This window comes from Myotis yumanensis, unplaced genomic scaffold (genome assembly GCF_028538775.1).
Source record: "Myotis yumanensis isolate MYYU_CA2020_CCGP unplaced genomic scaffold, mMyoYum1.0.hap1 SCAF_2, whole genome shotgun sequence".
NCBI classification, from domain to species: domain Eukaryota; kingdom Metazoa; phylum Chordata; class Mammalia; order Chiroptera; family Vespertilionidae; genus Myotis; species Myotis yumanensis.
This window is the reverse complement of record NW_027223753.1, coordinates 184,401,148-184,420,848: the sequence shown is the minus strand read 5'-3', so window position 1 is coordinate 184,420,848 and position 19,701 is coordinate 184,401,148. Positions and strand designations below refer to the sequence as shown.

Here is a 19,701-nt window from a genome sequence, read left to right as displayed (position 1 = left end):
TAGGGGCCCAGAGATGGCACCATCTTCTTCAAGGATGTGGCTGGGGAAAATCTTGTTTCTTGGTGCAGCCAACACCTAATTTTGTCCTTTGAGAATAATTACATCAAATAAGTATTCCTTGTTGGTGAGCCCTTTTTGGAAACCATATATGCCATTGATATCTTGAAGATGGTGAACATTTCAATGTTAAGTACAGCTTGATTGGATGGGAAGTCTTGGTATTCTCTGCACAGATGGACAACCTGTAAAGCTGGCATTGCCTCAGCCTTTGCTGCTTCACTAAGGAAAGATGCTCCACATGTCAGGCTTTCTACATAGGTCTGTGTTGGTGTCAGCAACCCTTCCAACAATCCCTAAAGAGGTCTTTTACTGCTGTGAAAGTCTTCAGCTTCCTCAGAGCCAAGAACTCAAATCAGTGCCACTTCAGTAGATGTTTGTCAAGATACAAGAACACACACCACTTGGTTCTTGCCTATTAAAGAAGTTTGTTGGCAATCCAGAGAGGAAACTTAGAAATAATTTGGTTAGTTCTTTCTTTTTATTTTAGAAAATATATTTTTATTGATTTTAAAGAGGAAGGGAGAGGGAAAAGAGAGTTAGAAACATCGATGATGAGAGAGAGTCATTGATCAGCTGATTCCTGCATGTCCCTCACTGGGGATCGGGCCCGCGGAGATGCCCTGACTGGGAATTGAACCGTGATTTCCTTGTTCATAGGTTGATGCTTGACCACTGGCCAGCTGGTTCATTCTTTTAAAATGTTTAAGGGAAAAGAAAACCCATTTTAGAACAAATTCATAGTGAGTTCATTCCAGGACGAGTTTTTATTCTTTTCATGGCTGATATCTTAGTTAGATAAAGTAGACAAATCTTTTGATTGACATACTGAATTAACAATTAGACATGCTGCTGAAAAATACTACGAGCTTGTTTTTGGTCAAGCTGCTTCTTCAAATGAGGTGGCCAGAGTCAAATAACAATATGAACTTTCCAATACTAGGGGCGAGGCTGACAAAGTCTGGAGAGTGTCTAGCTACAAAAATCTATAGAAGCCTAGCAAATGGCTTATGTCTTATAAAGGTCCCTTTTTGTTTAGATAGCATTAACATTGAAACACATTGCTGACATAGACAGCCTTGATGATATAGACTTAACAAAAACAAATCTCATTGACTTGAGGACAAAGGAATGATGTAATATGAATTTCGGTGTATTTATTTATTTATTTATTTATCCTCACCCAAGGGCATTTTTCCCATTACTTTTTAGAGAAAGAGGAGGGGAGGGAGGGAGAGAGGAAAAGAGAGAAGGCGGGAGCATTGAGGTGAGATAACACATAGATTGGTTGCCTCATGCACGCATCCTGACAGGGGCTGGTGATCAAACCTGCAACCCAGATACGTGCCCTTGACCAGGAATCAAACCTGCCACCCTTTGGTGCAAGGGCTGGTGCTCTAACCATTGAGAACACCAGCCAGGCCGAATTTTGTGTTTTTTGATGCCTGCCTACCCATATGAGATATTGTGAACTATAGAAGTTCTGACTCCATTTGCTATTCAAAACTTTGTGAATCAGGGTTTTAGCTCTATTGCCATTAAAATGAAATGCTGACAGTGATGAGATGTCAAATATATTTCAATTTTTTATTCCAGAAAACTTGCACAACCCTCTCACAAGAGTGAGAAAGCCAGAATAATCTGTAAGTGCTGCTTTGATGTTCTGTGTGCAGGAGATCAATTTTCAATGCAGTGAGATAAAGGGTAAACATATTTTTCTCTGTGTATGTGTTTATGAGTATTGTTTCTAGGTGGATGCCTGCAAATTGAATCAGATTCTCAGAGGGGTTTGTGATTCAAAAAAGAAAAAAAGAAAAGAAAAAATTTAACAGAACAATTAAGGTGGGGAATGAGCTTATCAGGCAGCTTGCCTGGGTAGAGAGAGGAGGAGAGGGAGGGAGGGAGGGAAAGACAGAGGCGTGGGGGCTTCGATGTGAGACAGACACATAGATTGGTTGCCCCACGCATGCACCCTGACAGGGACGGGGCTCCTCTGCACTCATTGCATGGAGTTCTGCAACAAAATTAGCTGCTATCACCTTTTCTCACTCCACTTTGCTGAGTGGTGCAGACCAGAGTTGGCTCTGCTACTCACATGGCAGGAGATAAAGCCACACAGAAGATAACCCGAGAGCATGGCTGAAAGTGAAGGCTGGAAAGCAGGAAAGGGAGACAGGAGTGGAAGAGCAGGGAGTCTTGTTTGTTTCCTGATGCTATTAAATCTAGGCCTGGATCTAAGGGGCAAAGGGCTTGGGAGGTGGATTAGAGTTTACTATAAAGTTCTTCTTGGAATAATATTATTATTTTTAGGAGCAATATATGAGTACACAAGGGACACTGCTTTAAAGTAGCTAATTCTTAGCCTGAGTAGGGCTTTCCATTTTGTGAATTAGTTCAGAATAGTGATGAGTTCTCCAGTGTTTGAGAAAAGGGTGGCTGATAACAGAAGAAGGGAATCAGCTGCAGAGGCATGTATGCAAGTACAGTCTCCTGACAAATTATTTCCAACCCTCTCTAGCTCTGACGAGGTGACACTATTATAGAATAACATGTGCAAACACTTTTATTCAAAGTGATATATCCCAGTGTGAGCTGTCATATAGTGTAGAGATTTATGCCCTTCCTTTCTTGCTGAGTGGATGATATGAAAATACTCTTAATACAATTTAAAGGAGTTCTTGAGCTTACCAAAGCAAGGGTCTGTTCTTTTGCATAGAAACGTCTTTGTAAGTCAAAGGTCTATGAGAGAGGGTATAGACTGGTTCTCAAATTTTTACATTCTGAAATTTTCCATTTCCTGCTTAAAACCTCTAAAAAAAAAATAACTTCTCCGCTTACAAAGGTAGTGAAAACACCCCTGTCTATATTCAGCCTTAATGAATGTCTACGAATGTATATGCAAATACAATTCCTAGTCTGTGATGTTTGGGGCATTCTTAAATTCAACAGTGTAATTGCAATGGTGTTTGGGTAGTGGGGCATCCCTACCGTTAAAGTTGGCATGGACTGGGCACTCTTGGGCAATGTCCTAAACCCCCTTGTGATTTAGAACAGAACAGGTTTATATTTATATTTGAATTAAGATCAAGGAGAGGCTAGCTAGCACAAGGAAGAATCTAATAGATGAGACAATGGTGTGGTGTGGTGAGGCTGGGGCTAGTTAGAGGGGTTTAGGTTATGGAATTTACCTATAGGGTGAAATGTCTAATTATGTTACTTTTTTTCTTAAAATTTATGATGTCATGTTTGGATGTGCCTAAAAGTGTGAGATTTTAGTGCTCACATGGGCTTTAAGAATAGACCTCCTCAGGCACTTTATGCTAGACATCTTATTTCACAGCTGACGTTCCTCTGGAGACTACCCAGCCTCAGGTTAGGTGACTGGTGCTTGAATTTGGACTGAATCACGTGTGACTTCCAGACAAGGGCTCGTTTTCAATATACCATGTTTGCTCCAAAGTAAAGGAGAAAAGAAGAATACCAAGAGAAATATGTTTTTCTTATCTTTCCTTAAAACAGAATGGCAAAATAATAGTGTTTGTTCTATTCTTTTTTAATATAGCAAACACACATGCATTGATAAGTGGAGATTATTTTCTTAGTTTGAGGTAAATAGTGATATTGGTGCTCTTTGAAAGATAAAGGAAATAAAATGATTAACCAATTTCAAGCTCTTGACCTGTCTTAAGTTGAATCAACATTGGACCTTTTTCCTCCTTAGTTCAATGCAAGACAACACAATAGACACTCAACATATGTTTGTTTAATGAATGGATAAACTAAAACAAACATTCATTTGGGACCTAATATATGCCAGGCCTGCTAGCTATTATCTCATCCTCAAGATTTAATTCCTGTCCCATCTCTCTCTAGCAGCCTCTGAAATCCTTTAATAAAGTGTCCTCTTCCTTTACTATATCTATAGCCCATGTTATTTTCTTGTGTTTCAAATCTAGCAATTCTTTACAACTATTTACTAACATGTCTATAAGCAACTACTACTATTTTGCATATTCTAGATTTCCTTAGAAAATTCTAAAACTTATCAGCAAATTAATAATTTTTTTAGATTAAAATTTAGCCCTAACTGGTTTGGCTCAGTGGATACAGCTTTGGCCTGCGGACTCAAGGGTCCCAAGTTCGATTCCAGTCAAGGGCATGTACCTTGGTTGCGGGCACATCCCCAGTAGGGAGTGTGCAGGAGGCAGCTGATCGATGTTTCTCTCACATCGATGTTTCTAACTCTCTATCCCTCTCCCTCCTCTCTGTAAAAAATCAATAAAATATATTTTTTTAAAAATTTACCTACCTAAAGATTAACTTAAGAAAAAAACACCACCTACAGGTCTCAATTATAATCATCCAAATATTTAGATGAAACAATATAAATTACTGAGAATTTTACATAGTAAACATAATACTTTACTGTTTAATGAAGATAACATTCTGAAATACAGAAAACTAGGGGCCAAGACACAATAGTGAGAATGTGGGAAAAATTATGAAGCATTAGAAGATGGCAACAATTATTTCTTTCATATTATTGTTTTAGCAGATCTTATTCTAGTTGGTTCCAAAGGTTCATATTCAATCAAATTAAACTATCTTGAAACACAGAGGAAAAAACCAGCCTCATGTAGTCTGGAGAGCAGAAGCTATGGAGGAGGAAGGTGGCTTTTGTAGTTGATTTTCAAATATTTGAAAAAAAATTATTTGGAAATGTGTTTCTATTGATCATTGTGGCCCCACTGGGAACCGCTTGATCTAAGTTTTAAGGGGGTAGAAATCCACTTTGAATGAAGAAAGCAGTTTATCTAGTTAGCAAGTGAGATGTTGTTTCTTGAGGATAAGTGAGGTCTTCATTTTGTACATATTTCAGCAGAAAGTCATTGACAATTTGTGGGGGGAGAATAGGACAAAAGTAGACTTGTATGTTGTGAAGATTACTTAGTACATTCTTAATTCTCCTATAATTCTAAGAAATTATGATTCTCTTCTTGACATCTAACTGACCTTTCATATGACTTTTTGCTGCCATTTTGAATAACAAGAAAGAAGATCTGCAGTTTGTTTGGTTGTTGTTGCAAATCCTAAATGTTACCCAATAAATACAACTGATCTTTGTATTTCCCCTTCATTATGTAATTGGTATTACTTGTAGCATCTGATTTTATAGGTCATAGACCAAAAAGAATGTATGAAAATACAAAGTTCATATTTAAAGGATCATGTCATAATAGCAGCATGCCTGGGAAAACAATTCTGGGGATGTCTAATATCTATATTGGGTTGTAAAACTGAAGTATGGGCCAAGGGAGAACAACCTTGAATTTTGCCCTTAAAACTAGCCTCAGAAAATATACTTAATTACATACTTAATATACTTAATTACTACTGAGTAGTGGCTCTCTGATGGATATGCTCACAGCTACCTTTTTCAGCAGTCTTGTAAGCACCAACCCTTCATTTTGGTTCTAAAAATGAGATGGGCCCTTTTTTCCTAGTTGGGACATCAATTTTTACCTGCCAATACAGTTTGATGAGCTTGCTTATACACTGTTCACTTCCTCCAAAAAGCCAGAACATGTAGTCAGCAATCATGGCACTCCTAAGACAAGAACAGATAAAAAACAACAACAAAAAACAAATTTAGAAGACAAAAGGAAAACCACACCAGGTAATACATGTGAATACTGAGGAAAAAGATTTTGTAATATATAAATTTGATGGGACTAATATTAAACAAAGCATAAGGCACAGTTTTCCAAGTTAAAAGTAAGTCTTTTTTTTTTGATAGCTACATAAGAGAAGCAACTAGCCATTTATCTTTTATATATTTTTTTGTTTATACAGTATAAGAATAGTATTTGCAGATGATGAGAGAATGCTTTGTTTTGGTTGCCTCTTACTAAGCTCTAAAGCATTTATAGAGTAACACATTTTATGGAGTCTAAAATGCCTTTAAACCTAGCATAGCATTATAGCTAACTATTATATATTGGTTTTTAAGCACATCTCCTGCTTTACCTGAGTTAAAGATCATTCACCTCTGATTAAATTACCCTCCTTAAAATTGAAAATAAAAAATTTCCAATTCTGCAAACACTCCCCTCCCCGCAAACTTGTGTTTAATTGAATTGGTTTTAGTATCTAGTGTATACAACCACTGCATTAGTCTTATTAAGCTGAGGGGATATTAAAAAGTATTGTGCAATGGATATTAATTCATTGCTTAGCACCCTTTGGAAAAACAGTTTACTTTTATGACTGTTTCTCTGCTAGGCTTCTCTATTTCTTTTCTCCAGAGACTCCAAATCCAATTAAATGTGACTAGAAGTAATTCCAAATTGTCACGTTAGCCAATTAAACATATAATAATCCTGTGTACCTAATCACTAGAACCAAAAGTTTATTTATTTAAGTAGAGCTATCACTGTGTACCCCGGAATGTTTTTCTTATCTTTGCCTGCAGATACGTGTTGTTTCTTGACATCACTGTAAATTGAATTAGAAATTTTACTTCCCTAAATGTGGGTTGTGTAAGACACAGCAGCTATAAACTTACTATGGTACTATGTTAAAAGCATTAAAATGTTTAGATTCCCTTTTTAAATTTCTTTATTGATTAAGTTATTACTTATGTGTCCTTATCCCCCTACTCATGCCCTCACCCCCCTGTTGTCTGTGTCCATTGGTTAGGCCTATATGCTTGCATATAAATCCTTTGGTTGATCTCTCTTGCTCAGAACAGAGAAAAATTGGTACTTTAAAAATTAACAATGGAAAAAAATACCACCATTTGGCGGATTATTCAGCTCAATGTTTTTCTTTTCACACATGTGTTATTGAAAAGAAGCTGTCCACTGACATTTTAAAATAAATGATAATAATTTAAGAATAACTAATCTTTTAAGAATCCTTTCATATTTCCAGAGCTCTAGTTTAATAAGATAAAGGGAGCTAGGAGGTTTTGATGTTGTATGAATATGTATGGGGTAGCCAACAAGCCATAGAAATCACAGACAAGAAAGTGGTAAAGGTGAATTTCAAACATTTGCATTGTGGAAGAAACACCTGGAAACGTTTTCTTGCCCCGACTACTTCAATAGGCAGCCTATTGGATAGAGAGGTACCAGTTACCTAATAGAAATACATTTAATAAATTCTGAATTGAGGAAATAAATGAAAAATCTTAATGAAAATACCAATTTAAAAAAAAATCAACCAATGGAAAAGCTCACTCTCAAGGATAGCACATGTTGTATAGATAGAAGCTTAGGTGATGACTGACTGCATTCTGAAATCTTCCTTCCTTTGATTATTAAAAGTGGCTCAACTCTCATAGTTTAACAGGACACCAGCCTTTAGTTAAACAGGCGTTGGGGAGTTGGGGGTGACAAACTTTTCCTGTAAAGAATCAGATAGTAAATATTTGTGGGCCATGTGTCTCCTAACTACTCAGCTTTGTCTTGTGGAAGCAGCTATAAACAATGCATAAGCAAATGACTGGGGCTGTGTTCCACTAAGACTTTATTTCCAAAAACATATACAGGGCCAGGTTTGGCATAGTTTGTCTAACTCTAAGGTAAACAGATTTCTAGGTTGAGCAACAGGTGGCAAGCATTGGTATAACTGCCAGTCAATCATCAGAAACCAACGTCTGCACCTTCTGGCCACAGGCCTCCTGAAATATTTCAGTCTACTGTTTTCTCTTTTGGGACTATGTACACATTGTGCTAAAAGGACTGTGCAGAGATCAGGAAAGAAACTTTATAATTTTGAAACATTCAAAAAATGTAAAAGATATTCTGGCTCATAGACCTAGTGACTTGAGTTAGGTAAAGACTAGATTGATAGTTTCATTATGTGAAGGATTGTCCAATTGTTATTGGAACAATTGTGAGAGAAAAGGAGATAGATCAACACAGTGGGTTTCTGGAGATTGTCTGCATTTTTGAAGCTTCTGGTGCTTTGGTTTTGAGTTTACTAGTGTAAATTTAGAATTTTTAGTATTTTCATTTTCCCAAAGTTGCTTTTTTTCTGTAATGATGTGTTGTCAAATTGCTCAGTTCTTAAGTATGATTTTATTACACCTGGGGGCTCAAGTCTTTTTCCAAGGAATGCATCTTCAAATTTATATTGAGACTGGGTAAACAAAGGTGAAGAGACTGAGAAGTACAGGTTGGTAGTTAAAAATAGTCACGGAGATGTAAAGTACAGCATAAGAAATATAGTCAGTAATATTGTGATAACTATGTATGGTGCCAGGTGGATCCTAGAATATGGGGGGCAACACTTTGTAAAGTATATGATTATCTAATCACTATGCTCTACACCTGAAATCAGTACAAAATGATATTGAATGTAAACTTTAATTGAAAAATAAAATCACATAAAAAAGAAACAAGTGAGGAATTAAGATTCATTGAAATTTGTTACCTGCCCTCAGTGAAGCACAATTATTTTAATACTAAAAAGGTAGAGAGGGCCTTGCTGGTGTGGCTCAGCGATTGAGCATCGACCCAGGAACTGAGAGGTCACTGGTTCTATTCCTGGTCAGGGCACATGCCCAGGTTGGGGGCTCGATCCCCTGTGGGTGGTGTGCAGGAGGGAGCCAATCAATGATGTTTCTCTCTCATCGATATTTCTATCTCTCTATCCTTCTCCCTTCCTCTTTCTCTAAAAATCAATTAAAAACATTAAAAACATAGGTATGGAGGTTCCTCAAAAATTAAGACTGGAACTACCATATGACCCAGCAACCCCTCTTCTGGGTATCTACCTGAAAAATTTGAAAACATTTATTTGCAAAGACATATGCACCCCTATGCTCATTGCAGCATTATTCGTGGTGGCCAAGACATGGAAACCACCTAAGTGTCCTTCAATAGTTTTGGATAAAGATGTGGTACATATATACAATGGAATACTACTCAACTGTAAGAAAAGATTAACTACTGCCATTTTCTATGGTCCTTGAGAATATACTAAGCCATATAAGTCAGACAGAAAAAGTTAAAAACCATATGATTTCACTTATATGTGGGGTATAAAACTGAAAGCAACAAATGAACAAACAAGATAAACAAAAACTCTTCAACACAGAGAACAGTATGGTGGTTACCAGAGGGAAAGGTGGGTAGGAAGAAGTAAAAGGTAAAGGGGATCAAATATATGGTGACAGAAAATGATTTGACTTTGGGTGATGGGCACACAATGCAGCATAGAGATCATGTTTCATAGAAATGTACACTTGAAAGTTATATAATCTTATTAGCCAATGTCACCCCAATCTACATTAATAAAAGACAAAGATGCTAATTGACCATACCTTTGCTATACCCCAAGCCACGCCCACCAGCCAATCAGAGTGACTATATGCAAATTAACACAACCAAGATGGTGGCCAGCAGCCACAGAGCTGGAGCAAGCAGGAGGCTTGGTTGCCTGGGTGATGGAGGAAGCCAAGCTTCCCGCAGGCCCTGATCTGGCTTTGGGCTCCGCTCATGGCAACAAAGTTTCAATTATAAAAGACAAATAAATCCCAGATAGCTGCTTCCAGCCAGCCTCCACTGGGATCTTGGGTGGCTGGGGGCCGTGACCAGCCTGCAAACAGCCATTAGCCCCTCACCCAGGATGGCCACACCCTCATGGGGTGAGGGTCCCCGCTGGGGGGCTTAGCCAGCCTGAAAACAGCCCTCAGCCCCTTACTCAGACTGGCCAGGCACCCCAACAGGAGCTCCCACCCTGAAGGCGCTGTGGCCAGCCTGCAAACAGCCATCAGCCCCTCACCCAGGCTGGCCAGACACCCCAGGGGGGACCCCCACCCTGAAGGGGCTGTGGCCAGCCTGCAAACAGCCATCAGCCCCTCACCCAGGCTGGCCAGGCACTCCTATATAATAAAAGGGTAATATGCAAATTGACCCTAACAGCAGAACAACTGGGAATGACTGGTCACTATGACACACACTGACCACCAGGGGGCAGATGTTTGATGCAGGAGCTGCCCCCTGGTGGTCAGTGCGCTCCCACAGGGGGAGCTCTGCTCAGCCACAAGCCAGGCTGATGGCTGCCAGTACAGTGGTGGTGGTGGTGGGAGCCTAATCAGCAGTGCTAAGGATGTCCGACTGCAGCTTAGGCCTGCTCCCCGCTGGCAAGTGGACATCCCCTGAGGGCTCCTGGGCTGCCAGAGGGATGTCTGACAGCCAGCTTAGGCCCAATCCCCCAGGGAGCGGGCCTAAGCCAGCAGGTGGTCATCCCCCGAGGGGTCCCAGACTGCGAGAGGGCACAGGCTGGGCTGAGGGACCCCCCCAAGTGCGCAAATTTTTGTGCACCGGGCCTCTAGTAAATTTAATAAAAAAATTAAAAAGGTACTAGAAACAAAATATGGTTTCATAAAGCTACATGCATGTGGAAATATTTTTCTTAAGTATCATGCATTTATTTCAATACCTGACACAGAGCTATGCTCATATGAGGAACACAAGTTAGCTTGTAGTTGCTCCAACCCCATTTTTCTTCCCAGTGGAAATGGGAGTTATACCTTCATCACCACCTTCCTTTGTCAGGTTCCCTATCATAACTCTGCCCTACAGCTTAGTCTTTATGAATCAGTATAAAAAGCAGTGGAAGAACATAAAAAGAGCACAAAAATAACATTATACTATGCAATATTTATGAGGGAAGAGACACTTTTTTTTGTTTTTCAATCATGCTGAATTTATAATCAACTCAGAGCATCTGCAAGGAGTCAAGTACCTGTGGGATCTGAGTTTTGGCTGACTTATGAGTGGATGTAAACAGCACCCTATCATTCTCCCTACTTTTCTTCAGGTATTTCTGTTTACTCTAGGGCTAGGCTGATATCCTGGATGCTCATCAATGTAATTCAGTGTTGCTTCTAAGTGTCTTCATTTCATTGTCATTATTCTATTCAACTTACTTTCATTAATGTACTGAATTTTGTAGCTGTACTGGAACTGCATGATCATATTAGCCAAACCTTTTAAATTGACAGTTGATGTTTTAATATCTGTCAGTTTTGAGCCTTTAATAAATGCTAAGCACCATGCTAAGCTCTTTGCATAGCAGAATGTGAACCCAACCCACCCACACTGCTGCACCAGACCTCATCCTATCGTGCCTACCCATGGAAACTGCTCCAGCAACATTCTCTCTCTCTCTCTCTTCTATTCTATTCTTTCTTTCAAATTTCCCTTGGATTTTCTCCAGGCACATAAAATGCTGTCCTTTTCACCTCTTCAAAACACCCCAAGACCTCTCTTGATCCACTTCCCTCCCAGTTACCACCTTAATCATTTCCTTCTCTACAAACAAACAAACAGACAGACAAAAAAACACCTCCTCGAGAAAGCTGTGAGCAAATGTGTAATTATCTCTAATTTCTCTCTCCTGAACTCACTCCAGCGAGGTTTTCATTCTCGCCTCCTTACTGGAACTGCTCTTGTGAATGCTGTTAAGGGTCTCCATGCTGCTCAATGCAATGGTTCGATTCTCAGTTTTCATTTTACATGCCCTCTCAGGTGCAAGTGATACCAATCCTTGTTCCTGCCTCCAGTCTACACCCGCCCCCCCCCCCCCTCCCCATGACTGCTATAGCTTGGCTCTTTCTGATTTCCCTCCTATCTCACTGGTTGCTCTTTTTTGTCTCCTGTGCTGGTATCTCATCTCCCTGGATTCCTGACTTTGGGGCACACAGGGCACAATGGTCACACCCCTTTGCTTTCTTTCTGATGCCACCAGTTTCACGGTTTTAAGTATCATTGACAGGTTGACAACTCTTACATTTATACTCTGTGTTTAAACCTCTTCTTGGATCTTTAGACTCTTATAAAAGCTGCTTTCTTGACATGTCTACTTAGATATGTGAAAATCAAAAAACAGAGACTAGCCTTGAAAATCCCCTGGGCAGACAAAACCAGGTTAGTCATACAAACAAAGCTTCTAAACTTATTTTGCAAGACTAACTTGACGGTGGGTGGTTTCTTGCTGATGCCTTTGGAAATCATAAGCAAAACTTCAACTGTTTTTCAATGTTGGTATGAGGTAACCACTGACCGATTTGCTATCATTTGAAAAATTCTAATATTATAACCAATCACTGTGAAGAATAAACAGTCACTGCTTTCTCACTATATTGGCTGCTTTATAACAATAGACCCCTGAGCCTCATTCCATGTTTTGGTTTGAGAGCTCCTGGTTTATAAACTATCTTTATGACATGTGCACAATAAATTTTGCTAATTATTGCTACTTCAGTGATTCATTGAACTTAATTGGGCTATTTCTGAACCTTTGAAAGATACCTAAGAGGTATTTATTTTTTTTAGCCTTCACTTTGTTATTATTTTAAAAGATTTTTATTGATTTCAGAGAGGAAAGGAGAGAGATAAAAACATCAATGATGAGAGAGAATCATTCATTGGATGCCTCCTGCACACCCCCTACTGGGGATGGAGCCCGTAACCCCAGCATTTGCCTTTGACCAGAATTGAACCCGGGACCCTTCAGTTCAAAGGCTGATGCTCTATCCACTGAGAAAATTGGCCAGGGCCCTGATAGGTATTTAAAACTTAACATTTCCATACCGAGGATGCTGATCCTCCTTATGTCCCCTCCCAGTCCCTAGTCATCTACCCATCTATCCAATTTCTCAGGCAAAAAATCTTAGAGTCATCATTGATGCCTCTCTTTATTTCATATGTTCTATCCAATCAAAGATAAAATTCTGGTCAGGTTATCTTTAACCTATATCAGAATCCTGCCACTTCTCACCACCTCCAGCATTACCATCTGGTTCATCATATCTCACCCAGATTATTCCAACAACCTAACCTTCAAACTGGATCCCCTGCTTCCCCATCTGTCTGTTTTCAATGCAGCAGATGGAACAATCTCATTAAAACTGGTGCGCTGGCACAGGTCACTGCTATGCTTAAAATTGCAAAGACTACTTATCTCACCCATAGACTCCACCAGTCTTTAAAATGGCATTTGATATACTACAAAGCCATTGTAATAAAAACAGCCTGGTACTAGCACAAGAACAGGCATATAGATCAAGGGAACAGAGATCCCAGAAACCAACCCAAGCCTTTATGGTTAATTACTATTTGGCAAAGGAGGTAAGAGCATTCAATGGAGTAAAGAGAGTCTCTTCAATAAGTGGTGTTGGGAAAATTGGACAGGTACATGCAAAATAATAAATAAATAAAATAAAATAAACCACCAATTTACACCAGACACAGAATAAACTCAAAATGGATAAAAGACTTAACTGTAAGTCGCAAAACCATAAAGATCATGGAAGAAAACAGGCAGTAAAATTTCAGACATCTCATGTAGCAACAATTTTGCCAATACATTTCCTAAGGCAAAAGAAACAAAAGAAAAAAATATAACAAATGGGACTACATCAAAAAAGCTTCTGCACAGTAAAAGAAACCATCAACAAAATGAAAAGGCAACTCGCTGTGTGGGAGAATATATTCGTCAATGATACATGTGATAAGGGATTATTATTGAAAACATATGAAGAACTTATTTAACTCAACACCAGAAAGACAAACAACCCAATTAAAATATGGGCAAAGGACCTGAACAGACACTTCTGCATACAGATGGCCAACAGACATATGAAAAAACACTCAAGGTCACTAACCATCAGAGAGATGCAAATAATAACTACAGTAGGTATCACCTCACACCTGTCAGAATGTCTACTATCAATAAATCAACAAACAACAAGCGCTGGTGAAGATGTGGAGAAAAAGAAACCTTGTGCATCGTTGGGGATGCAGACTGGAGCAGTCACTGTGGAAAACCGTGTGAAGTCGCCTCAAAAAATAAAAAATGGGACTAGCTTATGACCCAGCAATGCCGCTCTGGGAATTTGCCTGAAGAAACCCCAAACACTAATTAGAAGGGCTATATGCCCCCTATGTTCAGTGCAGCATTATTTCCAATAGCCAGGATCTGGAAACAGACCAAGTGCTCACCAACAGATGAGTAGATTAAAAAGCTGTGTTACATTTACACAATGGAATACTATGTGGCGTAAAAAAAGAAGGAACTCTTATCCTCTGTGACAGCATGGATGGACCTGGAGAGCATTATGCTAAGCGAAACTAGGTAGTCAGAGAAAGACAAATATCACACGATCTCACTTATATGTGGAATCTAATGAACAAAATGAACAAATGAACCAAATCCGTCCAGAGGCATGGACACATGGAGCAGACTGACAGATCTCAGAGGGGAGGGGCATGATGGGGACTATAAGAGAACGTATATGCATATATGCATAGCCCATGGACTCAGACATAATGTGGTGAAGGCCTGGGGGGCAGCGGGGGCTGGGCAAAGTGGGGCAAAAAAGGGGAAAATGGACGACATCTGTAACAGTGTAAACAATTTAAAATAATGGTATTTGAGTTCTATTTCATTTAGTCACATGTTGCTCCTCTGATCTTATTTCTTACTCTCTCCAGACAAACTGCAAGATCCCCCTTACTGTTCCACAAGCCGAACAGGGATGCTATTGTCTCTGGGATTTTGCACTTGTCAATTCCTGTCCTAGAATGTTCTTTCCCCAGCACCACTTAGCTCTCTTGATTACCTCCTTTCCGTCTGTACTGGGTACTATTTTCTCACAGAGAACTACCCTGACACACTGCAATACTATCCATGTTCTTGCCTTTTACTTTTCCCACAGTACTCATCACCATGATTAGTTTTGGTAGCATTTATTGTTGTCTTCCTCTACAGCACGGGTCAGCAAGCTATGGCCTGTAGGTCAAATCTGGTGTGCCACCTGCTTGTAAATAAAGTTTTAATGGGACATAGCAATGCTCATTCATTTGTGCATTGCTTGTGCACTGTCTGTGACCGCTTCTTGTGCCCTAATGGCAGAGTTGAATAGTTATGAGAGACCCTTTGGCCCGCCAAGCCTACAATATTTACTATCAGCTCTTTCCTGGAACATGAGCTCCTTGAAGGCAGGAATTTTGGGCTCAGAACAGTGGTAGCTACACAATAAACACGTGTTCACTTTACTGACCAAACATTGTCTTATTTATTTAAATTGAAAAAATAAATTCTTGTTACAAAGAACCCAAAGCCTACAGAGTTACATAGCTCATTAGAATCCTAACAAGCAGTCTGGCCCTAGGGCCACCCCTGTCCATATTTAACAGATGCTTCTGTAGTGGAGCTGGCATGGGAATGGAGTGACAGGGTAGGCTTTGTCAATTTGTGCAGTAGAGAATCCAATCCAATGCAATCGTAAGTCATATGAGAGCACAGTAAATGCTAAGGGATGCTGATGTATTTATCATATAAATTAAAAAGGAAAGGTACCAAGAAGCACATTGGCCTAATATGTTGTTTCTATAATTACTTTAACATGATGTCTTCAGAATTATTATTCCTCTGCAAGCAAATCTATTCTTTTGATACTATATTTAAACTCTTTTTACAAAATTGTTTCTGAAGTCACATTTAATTTACTTGATACATCTGTTAAATATAAAAGGGTCAGAATCTGGCTTTTAAATAGATATGCATCTAAAATAAAATATTTTTATGTCATGAACTGAACTTATTATGAATCAAATCCCATTTCTATAGAATGGCAAATACACAGTAAAAGAATTTGACATGTTATCCTATATAATAAAAGCCTAATACGCAAAGTGTCCCCTTGGGTGGTTGTTCCACTGGGAGTTCAACTGGGACATCCGGAGTTAGACCGCTCGCTATGATGTGGGCTGACCACCAGGGGGTGGTGTGAAACATGGCAGGCATTGGTGACACAGCACTGGCAGCAGGTGGCAGTGGAGGCGCTGTAGGCCCTGATGGGCCCTGACGAGAGCGGGACCGTGGTGGGATGGTAGAGCAGGTGAGAAGGGCACCAGGCCAAGGCAGGTGCGAGTGGGGGCCTGATCGCCCCCCTGATTGCCCTGCAGTCAGTGACCAGTGGTGGCCGGGTTGCCACCCAGCTCCCAGGTGCTGAGGGAGCCAGGTAGGGGGACCAGCCTCGACCAATCACCCCAGAGATGGTGACCAGCGGGGTGCCAGGTGGGGCTGTGGGGCTGCAAGCCTGGGAATGTGAGCTGGGGCCCGATCCCTGCAGGCCACCCCAAAGGACCCCACCCGTGCACAAATTCATGCACTGGCCCTCTAGTCATTAATAAGATAAGTACTAGTTTTGCATTCCAAATTAATACCATAAAAGGATCACAATATATAAAGAAATTCATTCCAAATGATTCCACATATTGGATCTTTCTAAAGACTGAAATTCTAGGGGTATGAAAATATATTATTGACATTTCTCAAAGTCTATGTTCAGGTTCTAAATTTATAACATTCTACTCAGCATGGCCACACGGTGGTGTAAAACAATAAGATATGGGTAAACAAAAGAAAGCTACAGCACACAATGCGCTGTGTGGTCTTATCTGGCTGCTGGCTAGGACCTTGAAAAGTCATTCCGTTCATCACCTTGCCTTTAGGCAGGATCACGCTTAAACCTTTCAGATGAGACTGATGAGAATCTATTCTGTTTTAAAGATCTCCACAGAGGACATTGCTCTGCTTTCCTCCTGATTCCAGGGTTTCACAGCCATAAATAGCATCTTCTGCAGTGTTAGTCTGCGGGCTTCAGTTCTCTCTCCATTGTTAATACCACCCACCAAGACCTTACCCTCTGAAGAGGAGTCCTACATATCCCCACAATAATTTATTAATTTTTTCTCCCCTAGGTTAATTAATTAACCTTATTTTCTTTCATTTAGACTTTCTCCAGGGTTCCTCTTTTCTAGACAGACAGTTTCATGGTTGAATTTTCAACTTAAGTTTCATCTGATCTTTTTTTCTACAATGGGGAGTTGACCTCTTTCAAGAGTCTAAGAATAATCATATGTCTTTGCATTCATCTATTTCATTTATGTACCTGATATAGGTACTTATTAAGAGTATGTCTATTTGATAGTTGTTACTATAGAATCCTTCCTTATTAGCAACATATTTAGGAGATTATTTCTACCTTTCTGTACTTAAAAAAGCTCAATGATACACATATGTCATATAGTTAATTTTAAATGAATTAATATTAATACAAAGTATATATTTTTGAATATGGATACATACTATTATTAAAGAGATTATATTCTGACCAAGAGAGCTAAACACAAATCCATTCAAGCAAACACACACACACACACACACACACACACACAGAGCAGCTTTTCGAAGGCTCCCATATTTTCCACACAGCAATCAGCCACCATGATCTTTTAAAAGATTTAAATGTAAATTACCTCAAATGAAATCCAAGCTCCCACTGTGGCCCACTATTTTCAAAATAGGCTGCCTTTGTTTTCCTCATCCACACGTTTTCCATCACTCTCCAGTTGAGTGTGGCTCACTCAGTTGCTAAAGCAAATACAATTTTCCTACCTTGGGGCATCTGTGTAGGTGGTTCCTCCTGCCTGGAATTTATTCCCTCAATTTTTCATCTGGCTGCTCCTTCTCAAGATTTGGGCCTTTAGGCTTTAGCTTAGATATTGATGGCCTCTTCAGGGGGGCCTTCTCTGACCACTCCATTTAAATAAGTTCTGCCCAATTATCCCTCTCACAGAACTTGATCCTTTTCCTGCATAAGCCTCACATTTTGTAATTACTTGTTGGTTTATTGCTTTATTCCTTTTCCCCTAGACCTGTGTCATCCAAGATGGTAATCACTAGCCATATGTGGCTATTTATATTTAAATAAATTAAAATTAAAAATTCAGTTTCTCAGGTACATGAAGCCCATTTCAGGTGCTCGGTAGTGGCTAGTGGCTACTATAATAAATGACACAGAATATCCCCATCAACACTGGAGTCCTACTGGGAGGCACTGCTCTTGACTGTTAAGCCTCAGAAGCCTACCACTGAGTGCCTCATAGAAAACCTTGCAAATAGTAGGTGCTTGTGATGGTTCATTTTAAGTGCCAACTTGACTGGGCTATGGTTTGCCAGGATATTTGATCAAATATTAATCTGGGTGTATCTGTATGGGTGTTTTTAACATTTGAATTTATAGACTGAGTGAAGAAGATTGTCCTCCCCAATGTGGGTGTGACTTATCTAATCTGTTAAAGGGCTGAAGAGAACAAAAAAGCTGAGTAAGGGGGAATTTGCTTTCTGATTGTCTTTGAACTGGGACATCAGTCCTCTCTTGTCTTTGGACTCAGACTTGAATAGAACTTATTCCATCAATTCTCCAGGTTCTTAGATTTTGGACTTAGACTGGAACTAGATATCTGAACTAGAGTCTCCAGTTTGCTAACTACAGAGTTTAGGACTGCTCAGCTCCTATAGTTGCATAAGCCAATTTCATATATATATTATAGTTCTGTTTCTCTGAGAAACCAAGACTAATACAGTGCTCAATAATTTATATCTGCTTTTGTTTGTACTTTGCCCTTGTCATCCTCTCCCCCATCTCCACTACCCTTAGTCATTTGATGTTCATTAGGAGGCTGAGCCTCTACAATGTTCTGGGTCCATCATTTCAGTAGTTGATGAGCATTGAAGAAGTTCTGGTTCAGTCTCTGGACTTTTGCAACAAGTTTGTCTCTTTGCCTAATTGCCAATTCTAAGAGCTGAAAGTTTTCCCTGAGACAAGTCTCTACCTTTTGCCAGCCAAGTCTAGTTAATGTGCTCTTGCCTTGATTGTATTTTCAGATTTTGACTATTCCTGGGATGCTAGCCATGCTTGCTCCTGCAAGATTGTCCAGGAATCAATGAGAGTTTTTCTTGAAGTTCACTGCCTACCTTCATTACTAGTCTGAAATTTCAAATATCACCTGTCTCTATATTCTCAATTGACAACAACAATGATAGTTTCATACTGCTATTTGTAACAGCAACTGATATTTACTGAGTGATTACCATGTATTTAGTAAGGGCTTTTATGTCTCATTTAATTCTTAAAACTAAGCTATGAAATAAGAGAACTGAGTTTCTTCAAATTGAGGAGACTAATTTTCAAAAAGAAGCCAGTGGCAGGCTCAGGATTCAATCAAATATGCTTATTCCCAAATTTTGGCCTCTTAACCATGATGCTGTACTACTTACATATTGGTATTGTTTTTCTGTGCATCTTTTAGAAGACTTCATTATCTTTTGTTGGATTTCCCTAATCTATTTCTTGCCAAACTTTGACCACAGGTGCACTATCTAAAATCTATATTCCTGTGGTTGATTAAATAGCATGGAAGTTAATTATTATTGCCTATTGATGCCTGGTCCTTTCCCCCTTATCCCCATCCCACGCTGTTTCACCAGCAGTCATGCCTTCTTCATTCTGGCTTATTAAAAGTTGACACAGTCAACTTTTCTTTCCCTGGCCATGTAAAAAATGTGTTATTACTTCTATAGAAATATATGTCTGTTTGAAAAGGCCTAGATAAATAGAACTCATCAGATTATATACCAGTATAAAGCTTTGATTTTATTTTTGATTATTATTTTGTTTCTGTTTGGAGTCCAAAAATGAGGTTATCAAATTTTACAAGTGTTTATGTTTATTACAATAAGCAAGGTTTGGAGCCATGGTATGATGAAAAAGTATGA

At 39.4% G+C, this 19,701-nt stretch overlaps 1 protein-coding gene across 1 annotated transcript in view; it reads right to left on the bottom strand.

Annotated features, from left to right (window-relative positions):
• Positions 1–19,701, bottom strand: part of SPATA16 (spermatogenesis associated 16) — a 207,340-nt gene that overhangs the window by 81,555 nt on the left and 106,084 nt on the right. The window contains 1 exon segment of the mRNA XM_070403628.1: positions 5,581–5,665. Within this exon segment, the coding sequence (XP_070259729.1) occupies positions 5,581–5,665 (85 nt within the window).